This window comes from Ascaphus truei, chromosome 7 (genome assembly GCF_040206685.1).
Source record: "Ascaphus truei isolate aAscTru1 chromosome 7, aAscTru1.hap1, whole genome shotgun sequence".
Lineage (NCBI taxonomy): Eukaryota > Metazoa > Chordata > Amphibia > Anura > Ascaphidae > Ascaphus > Ascaphus truei.
Window position 1 is genome coordinate 74648584 of NC_134489.1, and position 15929 is coordinate 74664512.

The window sequence follows — 15929 nt, forward strand, 5'->3', positions numbered from 1 at the left end:
CAACAGTATCTTCATTTCAGCAATATTATTTCGTCAAGTGGGATCAGCATGGCTAAAAACAGTGTGGGGAAAAAGTTGAGGAGATTCTGGGAGCTGTTTGTAATCCTTAATCTGCAGATCAAAGTGAGCGAATGGGAGTGTAGAGAACTAGAAGCGCTTCCAGATAGCTGGTACTCTGGTCATATAGTGCTTTGAATGTCAATAAGCCAATCTTGAAATAAATTCACCATTTTACAGAGAACGGCGAACAGGTGCAGTAGGGGTAGTTTATGCCTATCTGGTTACACAAGTTGTTTGGATAATTAATAGTTTTTTTTTTAGTTCTGTGCACGTATCCAGCAATGCATTAACACCTACCTAGACCCAATGACCTTCTATTTGCTCAATGTAATTTGATCCACATTGTAAAAGCAAGACAAAGTATTCAACATGTTGAACGCCTTATACTATTGCACTTCACGGTAAAATGATTATTTTGGGGTATTTGTATTGCAAAGTAAAGTTTCAAATAAAGTGATATTGCCACTGCAGAGCACACATTTTCTGCATACCAGGGGGGTGTATTGTCAATAGAAATACATTTGAAGTGTTTGGGAAATATTGACTACTGTAGATTTGGGGATTTACTGGTGGATAAACTGTACTGTGTATCATTGTGTGATGAAAATATCTTCATCTGTCATTACTATCCAGGATTGGCAGGTAATAACAAAACTGTAAAAGATTTCCGCATTCCACATAATTATTCATTGTAAAAATAAACACAATCTTTCTGCTAGACTTTGAACCTATGAAAAGAGAATGTTCTCATGATCTGCTATTTAACATCTTCTGTTTGTTCAGGGAATCATTGTTGTATAACTCTACAGTACCTTTGCATTTTTCACTTTTGTTTTTGGCATATAATATTGTAGTTATGTCGAAATATTTTGTATTTTATTTGTAGGGGTGCCAGCACACCCTGGAACACACGTGTTGAGAAGACAATTTGGTGCATATCTCCCAAGCACACAAACCCACAGGCTTACATGTGCACATAAACTCCATAAGAGAACTACCGTAAAGCTATGGGCCATTTTTCCTAAGCGGAGCTATTCCATAGGACACCTGGCACCAGAACAAGACACCTTATAGCCTAATCGAGGGTACGTGTCTTTTGGCAAAACATCACTTATGAAATATCCCCCTTTATGCTAGCTACACTGTTAGGCTAAGGCGATACAGCCTTCGCCTGTGCAGAGGCGTGCGAAGGCTGTGACGTCACCCGTGTGAAGCGGGTGCGTTTTCTGTCCATGGTAGACGCGCCGTGGGGGGCATGGCTAGGGGTGTCACGGAGCTGGTTCGTCCTCATTGTGCGAACCGCTCATGCGACTTGGCTGTTGCGCTGAGAAATCAGTTTCAACTGATTTCTCGTACAACGCGCGCCCCCTCCTGCTGCCGTTCGTGCGGTCTATGGGCGCGATCAATGCCTTTCGACAATGTGATCATGCCTCTGCGCTGTCTGCGGCAGTATGGACCTGCCCTTAAGGAGAGGCCTACATACGGATGTACTTTACAAGAAGTTGTGTGCATTATAAAACTTGATTTAAACACCAGCAGGGATTCTATGTTTTTTTTAACGTAATGGGGAATATCAAGGTGATTATTCCAGTAAGTGACTTAATATTGGATATTTTAATGTATTCATTGAACAGTTATCATTAGTCTTCTTTTTCATCTCCATTCATCCATATGCATTATTGCAACCTCAGGCTATTGACTGTATATGGCGCCTCTATCTTGTTCCCTGATAAGAACCGAAGATACCAAGTTATTTAATGTGGTCAAATGTGTTTTAACTGTATGAGCATGGTGTAACAGTTGTCCCTAAAGGGGGAGGTGAGGCAGATACTAACTGTACATTTACCTTTAATTACACAGGAGGGGAGTAGTAAACAGAAAGGGAATGTGGGAAACGCGAGTAGGAGGCAGAGAAAGGAGGGTAGAGGAAAAACATTGATAAGTAAGAGATATTCCTATTTATTGATATTACTACTCTATCAAAACTAGTGAAAATCAGTCAGGACTGCCACGCTGTCTCCAGTCCAGGGAGGATATCCTGAACGACAGGAACTCCTCCTTTTGCAGCGCCAACCTCAAGATGGCCGCTGCTTTACACATAGTCCATATGTATGTGGCTGTGCCAACCACAACATGGCCAACACAGCTCACAAAACCCTACCACGCGACGGGACCACGGTCAGGGAGGAGGCAAGGGAGGATACCCTGCTACACATATATGCTCCTAATGAAGATATACAGCAATTTGTTAGACACCTATTTGCAGTACTAGGTAAATGGTGTCTTGGGTTGCCTAATTCTAGCTAGTTAACTTAACATTACAATAAACTATACAATGGACAGATCCATGCCTCTTCATAGTTCTCAAATGTCACACGGGAAAAGTGAGCTATGAGTCCTTAAAGAGGATCTTGAAAAATTAAATTTGTCAGATGCCTGGAGAGAGGCACATCTGCAGCAGAGACACTATTTTATTAATTCCCTTCCCTCCCCCCCCCCCCCCACTCTCATAAATAAAGGATAGATTACATATTTGTAAACTCTCAATTGTTGCCACTAGCTTCAGAAGCAAAAATACACCATATTACTTGGTCCGGCGATGGCCCAATGGAAATCTTACTTCATAACTTAGTGTCGAGAAAAAGTTTGTGAAACCCTTAGGATTTTCACATATTTCAAACCTAAAATGTTATGAGATCTTAAGCTAAGTCCTAATAATAGATAAAGATAACCTGATCAAACAAATGACACAAAAACATGATACTTTTTCAACATTTATTTAGCCACCAATGATTCACCATTCAATATCCATGTGTGAAAAAGTTTGTGAACCTTTAGATTCAGTACCTGGTGGCACCGCCTTGTGCAGCAATGACTTCAACTAAGCGTTTCCTGTAACTGCTGGTCAGTCTCTCATATCGGTTTTGAGGAATTTTGGCCCATTTCTCTTTTCACAACTGCTTAAACTCAGACACTTGAGGGCTTCCTTGCATGGACAGCTTGCTTCAGGTCCTGCCACAACATTTCCATGGGGTTTAGGTCAGGACATTGACTAGGCCAGGGGTGTGCAAACTATTGGCACACCCACTGCTTGCTCCCCCCTGGTGCTCTCGCCCCCCTTACCTCGTATTCCAGCGTTAAATGACGCCGCGGGGTCATGTCGTGACCCCACCGCGTCATTTGACGCCACATTGCCATGGCGATGCGCCATGTGACATCACATGGTCCCGCTGTGTCATTTGATGCCGCATTGCCATGGTGACGCGTCACACCACGCATCTGAATACAGGTAAGTGAGTTACAGAGGCCTCACGCGATCCCCCGACATTTAATTTAAATGCGTTGGGGATGAGCGTAGGGCCTCTGCAATCACCTGCGTCCGGTCCCCCCCTAAGAAAATCTTGTGCCCCCCAGTTTGTGCACCCCTGGACTAGGCCATACTAAAACGTGAAATGTCATACTGCAACCATTATTTTGTAGATCTGCTTGTATGTTTAGGATCATTGTCTTGCTGCATGACCCACTTTCGGTTCAGCTTCAGCTCAGACGGATGGCCTAACATTCTCCTCTAGAATCTTCTGATACAATGCAGAATATATGGTTGTGTTAATGATGGTCAGCCATCCAGGTACTAAACCATCACACTCCCACCACCATGCTTGACAGTTCGGATGAGGTTCTTCTGTTCGAACGCAGTGTTTGGTTTTTGCCAAACATAACATTTCTCATTGAGGCCAAAAAGTTGTACCTTTGACTCGTCTGTCCAGAGAACATTGTTCCAGAAGTCTTGTGGATCATCCATGTGCTCTTTGGCTAACTTCAGATTGGCAGCAATGTTCTTTTTAGAGAGCAGTGGTTTCTTTCTGGCTATCCTTCCATGAACATCATTCTTGTTCAGTCTTTTTCTTATAGTTCAGTCATGAACACTCACATTGGCCTTGGCGAGAGTGGTCTGCAGATCCTTGGATGTTTCTCTGGGGTTCTTTGTGACTTCCTGGATGATTTGCGAGTTTGTTCTTGGAGAGATTTTTGTAGGACCACCGCTCCTGGGTAGAGTGACACTGTGGTTTTGAACTTTGTCTACAAATAGACAATCTGTCTGACAGTGGAATGGTGGAGCACCAAATCCTTAGAAATGGTTTTGTAACACTTTCTAGACTGATGAGCATCAATAACGGCTTTTCTGAGGTCTTCAGAGTTTTATTTTTATCGTGTCATGACGTGTTTCCACACACCTGTATGGTAAAGACCAAACTCACAAAGTTTTTGATCTTTATATAGTGTGGGTGCTCCCAAACTCGTTGTATTCAGTTGGGTTCACAAACTTTTTCTTGCACTGTATACTTCCAGGCGAGCAGGAGCTCTTGGAGATTAAATGAATCACTTGTATAGTCTCCAGACGTTCTCTGAGTTTGTTGACGAGATCAGCTGTAACTTTCAGAGTAACAAGACAATGTAAGTTCTTCCTTCCTCTGGGAAGCCCGTACAGCGGTGTTTAGAAGCAAATTGATCAGCATTGCAGCCAACAGGAAGACACTTAGGCCTCATCCCCACTGCTCGCAGCAAGATACGGCTCTCTATTTATTTATTTATTTATTTATTTATAAAATATTTTACCAGGAAGTAATACATTGAGAGTTACCTCTCGTTTTCAAGTATGTCCTGGGCACAGAGTTAAGACAAATAATACATGGTTACAAATATAGTTACATAAATGAGCCAGGGTATACATTATATACAAGACATTGCATGCACAGTTAAAAAAATATATATTATAGGCGTATGTAACAGTTACAGACTAGATTAAAATGTGAGACAGCCTTAGATTTGAAAGAACTTAAACTGGTGGCGGATGTGAGAGTCTCTGGTAGGTTGTTCCAGTTTTGGGGTGCACGGTAAGAGGAGGAACGGCCGGATACTTTGTTGAGCCTTGGGACCATGAACAGTCTTTTGGAGTCAGATCTCAGATGATAGGTGCTGCATGTGGTAGGGGTGAGGAGCTTGTTCAGGTAGCTGTGTAGCTTGCCCATAAAGAATTTAAAGGCAAGACAGGAAAGGTGAACTTTGCGCCTAGACTCTAGTGATGACCAATCTAGTTTTTTGAGCATTTCGCAGTGATGTGTGTTGTAGTTGCATTGGAGAACAAAACGACAAATTGAATTGTAGAGGGTGTCAAGTTTGCTAAGGTGGGTTTGAGGTGCCGTGCCATATACTATGTCTCCATAGTCAATAATTGACATTAGCATCTGCTGTGCGATACACTCTATGGGGCTGGCCCCAGTCAATGCTGCCGCTCGCCTGCAGAAAGCGCGATGTGTGACCATCTTTTCAAGAGACAAGATTCTTGTCTTTTGGCGCAGCGGCCAAGGGTTTGCTATGTCACATCGATTGTTCAGCCAATGAGGGTGAACCAGCCTTGTGATGTCATAGCCGCAGATCTATCAACATGCCAACTGATACAATCATAAACCAGAATGGTACCTGGTAAAGTTGCTCCTCCTCACCTCTCCACCTTGCACTAGTTATTGAACCATTAGCAGCTCATGTTAGATTGAAAAAAAATATAAACGGGATACATATTCATGAGGTCTGTTGCTATTCGCAGATGACATTTTGTTACCTGCTTCTATTCTCTTTAATCTATTGGAATCATTAAAAAAAAATGTCAAGTTTAAAATGAATAATGACAATTCAGAGGCTGCAGTTCAAGCTGCTGTTTTTTCAAAAAAAATTTTTTTTTCAATATGTGTATTAATACAATCTGCACACTGACAAGTGATTAGCTGAGTTGCAGATCGATCCGTTCTCCATTAATCGATTGCTTTGCTTGGGATTATTTAATTCAGTTATTGCTGCAATACAGTACCCGCAATGCAAAGTTCTGTGTGGAATATCATGTCACCAGGCAGTTACTCCCGGCTTGTAATATTGATCTCTCTTGGTATGTCCCTGATATGCAAGTCCTGTTTTAAAAGAATTACCCTCCCGGCTTGTAATATTGATCTCTCTTGGTTTGTCCCTGATATGCAAGTCCTGTTTTAAAAGAATTACCCTCCCGGCTTGTAATATTGATCTCTCTTGGTATGTCCCTGATATGCAAGTCCTGTTTTAAAAGAATTACCATCCCGGCTTGTAATATTGATCTCTCTTGGTATGTCTCTGATATGCAAGTCCTGTTTTAAAAGAATTACCCTCCCGGCTTGTAATATTGATCTCTCTTGGTATGTTTGTATATCAAAAGGTGGATTTTTTTTTTCCCCCCTCTTAACTGTTTGCTGCTAATTGACCAATTGGAACAATCTGATTTATTGGGGCGGAGGGAGGGTCATGTGACTGCTTTAGAGGTATAAAACAAATATCCCCCTGCATTGGCAGGATAGCATTGGCATCTTAAGAGTGATGCATTTAAAGTGACAATAATAGTTAGACTATAGTTTGACTAGAGGTGACTGGGGACTGCATCCTTTCTGCAAACTCTCTTACTCAAGGCAACATGAACACACTTTGATCCCATGCTTGTTAACCTGCATATTTTAACCCCCCACCCCTTTACAACTTGTTTCACTGCAGCCTCTCCCAAAACTGACTGCACAAAAATACCTCCCACACCAACTCAGCCCACTGAAACCCAGAACTGACTCTAGCATTTGCAATGCAGCAAAACATTTGACAAGGAACAGGCACACCCCTGCTGTTTAGTCTGCACACACTCACAACAGCTCCATGCAGCACTGCCTACCTCTGGCATAATGAACCTGCTATGTATCTTAACTTTTTTCTTTCTCCTGGCCTCATGGAGATGTTACTTCCTCTACACACTACAAACTCCTCCATCCTGGCCCACACCCAACATCACCATACACCCTAGACTACTCAAAAGCCTTGCACTATCTACGGAATGTTGGTGGAGAACTCTAAAAACCAGAACACCAACCACTTCTCACTCTAATGGCAAACACATTTACTACTTGCAAACAACTACCCAAATTTCTACTCATACTATTACTCTCTTTAGCAGGTGATATTGAACCTAACCCAGGTCCTCCCATTTCAAATCTGTCCCATGCCCCTGAGAATTCCACCTTTAAATTCCAAAAAGGGCTCTCTGTCGCCCATATAAATATCCGGAGCCTGCTGCCCAAACTGGACGAACTAAGGGCATGGTGCCTTATACATAAACCCAAAGCCATCGTTCTTACAGAAACATGGCTAACCCCTAAAACCCCTGATGCAAATACCGCCATTCAGGGATGCTCCATTTCTAGGAGAGATAGGTCAAAGAGAGGAGGAGGGGTGTTATTTTATATTGCAGACACCTTACAATTTACACTGTTAAATTGCCCCCCAAGCCCACCCTCTTTTGAAATTCTAGTTGGCAAAATCTGCCTCCCCTTTTCTAAGCCCATCTTGCTCGCTGGCATCTACCGCCCCCCTAAAGCCCCTCTATAATCCCTGGCTGATATCACCCAGTTTCTTGGCTCCATTTCCTCTGAACGAGAAGAGTGAGCTGCTAGTTCTTGGGGATTTCAACTTCAACTGGCTTGACCCTAAAAACCATAAAATCCAGATACAACTCAAGTCACTTAACCTATCACAACTAATTTCCCAACGCACACGGACAAACCTGAAATCACATAACCATTCCTTGCTAGACTGGATTCTGTCCTCAAACCCCAGCAGAATCCAATCCTCTGGCATCCTTCCTGATATTTTCAGTGACCATGCAATAGTGTACTGTGTAAGGAAAATTAAAACGCCCCATTCAAGCCCTAAAGTTCTCCTCACTAGAACATTTAAAAACTTTAACCCACAACAGTTTCTGGATGACCTTACCAACTGCCCATGGCAGAATCGATTTAATTCCAGACCCTGATTCTGCGCTCGACTATTTCCAATCCGAGTTCTTAAAACTCTGCGATACCCATGCTCCACTACGCAAAATAAGGGTACGGGGGGCCCATCTTCCATGGGTTACAACTGACCTTATTGCACTCTACCAGGTCAGGGATACCTTGTGGAAAAGCTACAAAGTAACTGGCACTACCAAGGATCTCAATCACTACAGATGCCTGCGGAACATGTGCACAAGGCAAACAAGGCATGCAAAAGCACAATATTACTCTGACAATCTCCACCAAAATACATCAAACCCAGCTAACTTCTGGAAGGTTATCAACAATATATTCCAGGCTCCTAACCATCAACAACCAAGTAATATCACTAAGGGGGATATTACTCTGACAAACCCCACTGACATTGCAAATGCATTCAATGATTACTTTGTGGGGTGTGCCACTAACTTATTAGCGAAACGCAGCCCAAACCACAAACCTGAATCTCATCCTGGGAGTACCCACATAGCCCCACCCCCTCCCAACACTGCCCACAATTTTCAATTTGGCCCAGTATCTGAAGAGGAGATTACACAAGCGCTCCTCAAACTAAAACTAAGCAGCCAATGCGGACCTGACTTACTACAATCTAGGTTCCTACGACTTGGTGCCCCAGCCATTGCCAAACCAATTGCTTCCATAGTCAACTCTATCCTGTCTGCAGGCCATATCCCTAAGACCTGGAAAACTGCCGGAGTTGTCCCAATCTTCAAAAGTGGGGACAAAAACACTCTCATACTACAGACCAATCTCACTTCTCCCAATTCTATCCAAAGTCATGGAAAAACGTGTCCACTCCCAATTAAGCGATTACTACACCAAGACAAATTTCCCTAGCCAAGTCCAATCTGGCTTTCGTCCCAAACACTCCACCGTAACTACCCTGCTAAAAGTTTGCAATGAAATCCAGGGTGGAATGGAACGGGGACAACTCACTGGTGCAGTATTCCTAGATTTTGCAAAGGCTTTTGATACAGTTGATCATGCTATCCTGCTTAACAAACTCCAGAGCTCTGGAATAGGGAAGCATGCTTTAAACTGGTTTCAGTCCTACCTATCAGGAAGATCCCAACATGTGTCCATCTCAGGCTCTAACTCCAACCCCCTGGATATCACCTGTGGTGTCCCGCAAGGCTCTGTTCTTGCGCCCCTACTCTTCTCAGTGTTCATTAATGATCTTCCCACAGCTTGTAAGGAAGCCTCAATACACATGTATGCAGATGACACAATCCTGTATGCACACAGCCATAGCCTCTCTGACCTTCAACACATACTTCAGTCTGACTTTTTGAGACTCGAAAACTGGATTTCCCAAAACAAACTGTTTTTAAACACTGGCAAGACTGTAACAATGGTATTTGGGACCAAGACTACATTTTTAAAGCTTCCAGCGACTGAGCTCCTGATTAGAACCAACGCTAACACCACCCTAAACCCTGTCACTAGTTTTAAATACCTGGGCTTATGGTTTGACTCTCACTTAACATTCGGAATGCACATTGATACCCTGACAACCAAGACCTATGCCAAACTAGGGGTACTTTACAGGAACAAATCCTCCCTAAGTCTCCTGGTCAGAAAGCGTATCGCACAGCAGATGCTATAGCCAATTATTGACTATGGAGACATAGTATATGGCACGGCACCTCAAACCCACCTTAGCAAACTTGACACCCTCTACAATTCAATTTGTCGTTTTGTTCTCCAATGTAACTATAACACAAATCACTGCGAAATGCTCAAAGAACTAGATTGGTCATCACTTGAGTCTAGGCGCAAAGTTCATCTTTCCTGTCTTGCCTTTAAATTCTTTATGGGCAAGCTACCCAGCTATCTGAACAAGCTCCTCACCCCTACCACATGCAGCACTTATCACCTGAGATCAGACTCCAAAAGACTGTTCATGGTCCCAAGGCTCAACAAAGTATCCGGCCGTTCCTCCTTCTCTTACTGTGCACCCCAAAACTGGAACAACCTACCAGAGACTCTCACATCCACCACCAGTTTAAGTTCTTTCAAATCTAAGGCTGTCTCACATTTTAATCTGGTCTGTAACTGTTTCATTCGCCTATAATATATATTTTTTTAACTGTGCATGCAATGTCTTGTATATAATGTATGGGGCACCCTGTTCATTTATGTAACTGTATTTGTAACCATGTATTATTTGTCTTAACTCTGTGCCCAGGACATACTTGAAAACGAGAGGTAACTCTCAATGTATTACTTCCTGGTAAAATATTTTATAAATAAATAAATAAGTTACTAGATGTAATTGGTGCACTGCTAGAGAGAGGGCAGGGCCAGAGCCTGTCTCAGAAGGGGAAGGGAGTGTGACTTTGTAAATGGTTTCTATAGAAACAAAAATGCTTGCTACATTAGAAATGTCTTTAAAAATTGTTACAAAAAAATGCTAAGTATTTTCTCCTAGTACAGAACTGATTTATTATATATAAATATATATATATAAAACACACAAACACACATGTAGGATATTGCTTGAACTGCAGCTTTAACCATCAGCACCCCGCCCTACGACTAGAAATACGTTGGAGCCTGGACTCCTAAAAAAAAAAAAAAAAAAAAGCCAGTTCCCAGAGAGCCAAAGGAAGCGGACAGATAACTGAACTAGGAAAATCTTGATGTGTTCAAGTCCTTCTGCCTCTGTTCATACCCCACGCCTCCGCACCCCCCCCCCCACTCCTAGTGTCTCCCCTCCCTCCCCCCTCTCTGTCTCTTCCTTCTCTCTTTTCTCCTTCTCGTCCTCCTATTGGACTCACTGTCTGTTCCCTTCATCTCCCCACTTTCTTACTGGTCAAATGGGGGGGGGGGGAGAGGGGATTACAGATAGATCAAATACGCACCTACAAAGTAAGAGACCTTGAACTGTTCCCCCTATAAAACGGGGGAGCTTTGGATGGATACTCAATGTCTTATGTACATTTGATATGTTTAAAGTAACTGCATGTATAGAGGTGCTCCTGTTTGCTACAGTGTATTATGTGAAAATTGTCTATCCCTGACCCTGATAAAAAAAATTTGGAAACAAAAACATCAATATCCCGCAGCATCACATCACAAAACTCCTGACTTTGAATTTCAACTTCAAATAGAGGCCCCATTCCCTTAAATACTTGGGTATATTCCTCAGAGGTTCTCCAGACACCATACAGTATATGCTGCCAATTATCCCTCAACGATAAAAGCATTAATTTTGGACTTGGAGGAATGGTCCAGATACCAGATATCTTGGCTAGGTAGAATAAAAAAATGAATGTACTCTCAAGGATCCTGTATGTATTCCTCGCTCTCTCTAGGTCCCTATAAAGATTACGAATATTCAGGACTTGCAAAAATACACATCAAGATTCATATGGAACAACAAGAAACCAAGATTTAAGAGTGCCTTATTACTGCACCCCACAAGTTGCGGGGGGATAACTTTACCACACACCACCTACTAACCATGCAGCCCACCTAAATCCATCGCTTTACTTGAACTCCACTGTCGATATTAAAAAGTGGGTAGTGATAGTCCTTGGCCCTGCCAATAGGCTAATCTTGATATGCTGCCCTGGTTGCTTAGTCAATCTAGACCTTTCCTGAAAATCACCCTCTCTACCATCACCCACACTCTGTAAAATTGTGGGAATCAACAAGATTAAAGTATAAACTGTTGGGCACTTATTCCTCTATGCTGCCCCTCTATAATAATCCTAAATTCATCTTGGGTATATACCCTCTGGATTTCCGGGAGGGAATTTGGGGGAAGTTACATTTTCCATCTAGATAAAGGTATTAAATCATATGAGCCTGTAGCCAAAGATTTAGGGTTACCAGGCTATAAATTCTTTAGATACCGCCAGTTAAAAGTTTTTTTTTCTAAACTCTAAATCCCCCTTCTCAGGCTAGATGACATCTGAGGATCTTTATTTGAGTACGGGTGAACAAAGGGGTTTTTCATCTCTATTGTATAAATTACAATCTTCCGTACACACTCCGAGATTTATAACTAAATGGGAAGAAGACCGTAGCGAGGAACTTCTACAAGATTGGATTGATCTCTTTTGAAAGTGTATCAAAAAGCTTAATTTGTGTATTAATAAAAGAAAATGCACGTAAGATGTTACACTACCGGTACCTCACACCTCTTAAATTGTCAACATTCTATCGCAATACCTCTCCTTTATGTACAAGGTGTTGCAGTGAAACAGGGTAATTTTTTCACATGTGGCAGTGTCCAGTGATCTCAACGCTACTGTATGACATGTTACAAAACATTCTTGACATCACCTTCCCTCTGGATCCCTGGTTGGCTCTACTGTGCAGGATAGTGGATACACTGAATAAGAAGGCAAATAAACTTATGATCCACATTCGTCTATGAGATGTGAGCTAGCAGCAGTATGGAGAAAGCCATTTGAGCCCTCTATTGATCAAATTAAATCTAGAATTTGGCGAGTGTTTGTAATGGAAAAACTAACCAATCTGACTCACTCCTATAAATTTCAGGATGTTTGGAAACATGGAGAGCCTTCATAGGCGTTACAAATTTAGCAAGGATACTAGTATAACTCTGACCATGGTTTTCTTGTCAGTGCGGTTTAGTTTCTGTGTAAGATGCCTATAAGCTATGGCTCTCAGTTCACAGTCCTTTTGTCTATTCATATTTTTTACGTCACGTGACCTCATTGCTGAACCATAACTGCGACCTAATATGTAATATCGAGATATATTGTAAACATAAGACCTCTTATGTTATCCCACCCCACCTGCCCCCCTCCTCCATTTCCCTTATTTATTTAATTTTTTTTCATTATTTCCCTTTTTGTTACTACAGGAAGTTGCAATACAATTTGAGAGCGAAAGAGCGCTCTCATCTGAAGGCCTCAAAAGATATTTTTAAGCAAACTAATTGCATGTTTTGAAATCCTTCAATGAATTAAGAAACATTAAATCCAAATGTTTTTAAAGGATTATTTACAAGGTGACATCTGACAAAAGATTGTTCTATGAGCCCATATATAACATATTTTAAAAATATAATGCTGATAAAATAAAGATTATACCCTGCAAGGAATTCTGTTTGTTTCAGCACTGACAAGTCTATGCATGTACTTTAAGAACCATTTTATATACAGAAGTGTAGCAATACTTTAAAAATGATGCTGCTGATGTTAAATGTCATATTTTTAAGTATGATAGATATCTTTGGATATTGATAAATAAAATAAACGCATTCATTTTATAAGCAGCAGTATTTACTACAGATGAATGATGTCAAAATGGATTTGAAGCTAAAGGTGACACTTTTTGCTCATTTGCATGTCATTTCCCAGAAGGCCTTGCTGCAGTGGAAGCACTGTATGCTAGGAAATAATGGTGAAAAGCAGGGTTGCAGACCTGTCTGAGACATGTTAATGTGCTCACAAGTGATATTTTTATTTGCTGTATGCTATACGGTGGAGGATTTTTGTAACTTACTTAATTTATTTATCTTTCTCATTTCAAGGTTTTCACTACCTTCTCAAATGAAGATTATGACAGACGTAATGAAGAGGTGGATCCGGTGGCGGCTTCTGCAGAATATGAGTTGGAGAAGAGAGTGGAAAAAATGGATGTTTTCCCTGTAGAGATTGAAAAAGGTAAAGATAACATTTAAGCCCCAGTATGTTATTTAATTCATTTAATCTTTGGTATAACCTGGTTAGAGGCCATCAACAATTCTAGCATTGCTGTTGTAAACAACTGATTTTTAATTCAGACTTTTGCCACTTTTGTGTGTATAAGTGCATAGCCTTGGGTAGAAACCTTTCTACCTCCCCATAAAATAAATATATACTGCTTATTTCTCCCTCAAAAAGAAAAAAAGTGTGTGTGTGCCGAGCACGCACATTTTAAGTGAAGCTTCTTTGTCTTTTGTCACTGTTTTGTCACACATTGTATTTGAGATGGTGATGTTTTTAATTAAAAATCAAAACACAATTTCAGTGACAAAACGCAAAGAAGTTTGATTAAGAACACGCTTGCTCGGCACACACCCCCTGTTTTAGCTATTTGCACTTCTATATGTATACTAACTGTGAATTCCGTGTGTGTGTATGCATGTGCATGTGGTCTCCGTTATCCATGTGCAAAGCGCCGGAGGCCTGAGGATCCTTCTGCGCATGCGCGATGCGCCGGAGATCCTTCACATGCTCTGTGGCCGTTTCTGCGTCATAACGTCACAATGTCACTTCCGTCACGCGTTTTTGTGACAACGAATGAAAAATTCCCCATCAAAACTCTGTAGGTGCCAGCAAAGAAGTTTCACTTAAAAAAATAAATAAATAAATAAGTGGAAAATTCATTGTAAATTACACTTTTATGTAATGCTCCTTTTCAAATGGTCCTGCTAGTTTTTCTTTCTGTGTGTATAGATTTGCTTATTTTATATATATTTTTTAAAACAAAGGGTGAACCACAGAACCCAAAAGGTATGTGTACCCCTTCTGTTCCTTATAGCTTTCCTTTTGAAGGCAACACTCCTGGAGCCAATGAAAAGCTGTGACAACATTGTAGCTTCCGATTGGGACCCTGTGGCCATCTTTGTTTTTCATTGCAAGTATTGGAAAAAGCAAAAAAAAAAAAAAAAACTAATATCTCGGCATTCGGCAGGATCATAGAGCTTTGAAGGTGCTGTGGTTCAGCTCTTGAAGACACCTTGGTTCTTACATGGTGGAAAAAAAAGAAATTTATATGTACTTTATTTTGATGAGGATTTCTTCTCCAAGCATCAATTTATTCTTAATACAAGGAACATGCTGCTACAGTATGTCAATGTATGCAGTCTCTTAAATGCTTTCATGTGACCTTTGTAATATATATTGCGCCTTTATCTTCAGGTGATTGTGGCCTCGGGATTAGCATCATCGGGATGGGTGTTGGAGCAGACCAGGGCTTGGAGAAGTTAGGAATATTTGTGAAAACTATTACTGAAGGAGGAGCAGCTCAGAAGGATGAACGGTAAGTGGGCAGCCAATTGAAAGCAATGCAGTGCTAGTCTTCTTTATAAAATGACAGGCTAGTCTCCAATTATTGTTGACAAAAATAAAAAATATCATAGATGTTAGGACATTCTCTAGTACAGGGGTGGGCAACCTATTTTTCAAAGTAGCCACAAGTGTGGCGAATTAGAAGTGAAAATAGCCACAACGTGTTAAAATTGAGGAATTGTGTTGTGCATGCAAAAATTTGTTATTTCTCCTCCGCTCGTCCCCTCAGCACTAGTACCGCCGCCGGCGTACTCGCACTTGCCGGGAGGGAGGGGGAGAGGGGCGCGAGGGGACTCTCACTTGCCACCACGCTTCCCATTACAATGGGAAACAACTAGTAGGTACTCAATTTGCCACACTTTGACTGCCAATTAACTAGTTCAATTTATTAGGGGGCTCTGAATAGGGAAGTGCTTGTCAACCAAGTGTTTTCTTTACCCTGTGCATATCTTGTTCTTATCAGAGAGATGATAAAGATAAGGGGAGAGGGGGCTGTGTGTGACTGCAAGTACTTGCTGTGCACACAGTAACAACAGACAAAGGGGAAAGGAAATCAACCCCAACCATTAGCTCATAATGTTTTTAAATTAATCCTTATTGGTGTCAGATTTGGGTAAAAAATAAACAAAAACAAAAATCAATCACCTAGGTTTAACCCTTTAAACATGAAACTTGAAAGTTATAATAAACCTGAGGGGGGAAGAGAGAGAGAGAGAGAGGGGGGGGGAAAGAGAGAGAGATGGGGGGGGGGGAAGAGAGAGAGAGGGGGGGGAAAGAGAGAGAGAGGGGGGGGAAGAGAGAGAGAGGGGGGGGGAGAGAGAGAGAGGGGGGGGGAGAGAGAGAGAGAGGGGGGAAGAGAGGGGGGGGAAGAGAGAGAGAGAGGGGGGGAAGAGAGAGAGGGGGGGGAGAGAGAGAGAGAGGGGGGGAGAGAGAGAGAAGGGGG

The 15929-nt window shown here is 41.7% G+C and overlaps 1 protein-coding gene across 5 annotated transcripts in view; it reads left to right on the plus strand.

The window, feature by feature from the left end:
* The window catches only part of LOC142499550 (neurabin-2-like), a 91016-nt gene that overhangs the window by 43108 nt on the left and 31979 nt on the right, over positions 1-15929 (plus strand). For all 5 annotated transcript variants that reach the window (XM_075609060.1, XM_075609062.1, XM_075609063.1 and 2 more), the window contains exons 3-4: positions 13465-13597; positions 14837-14957. In XM_075609060.1, coding sequence (XP_075465175.1) covers positions 13465-13597; positions 14837-14957 — 254 coding nt within the window. The remainder of the gene's footprint in view (positions 1-13464; positions 13598-14836; positions 14958-15929) is intronic.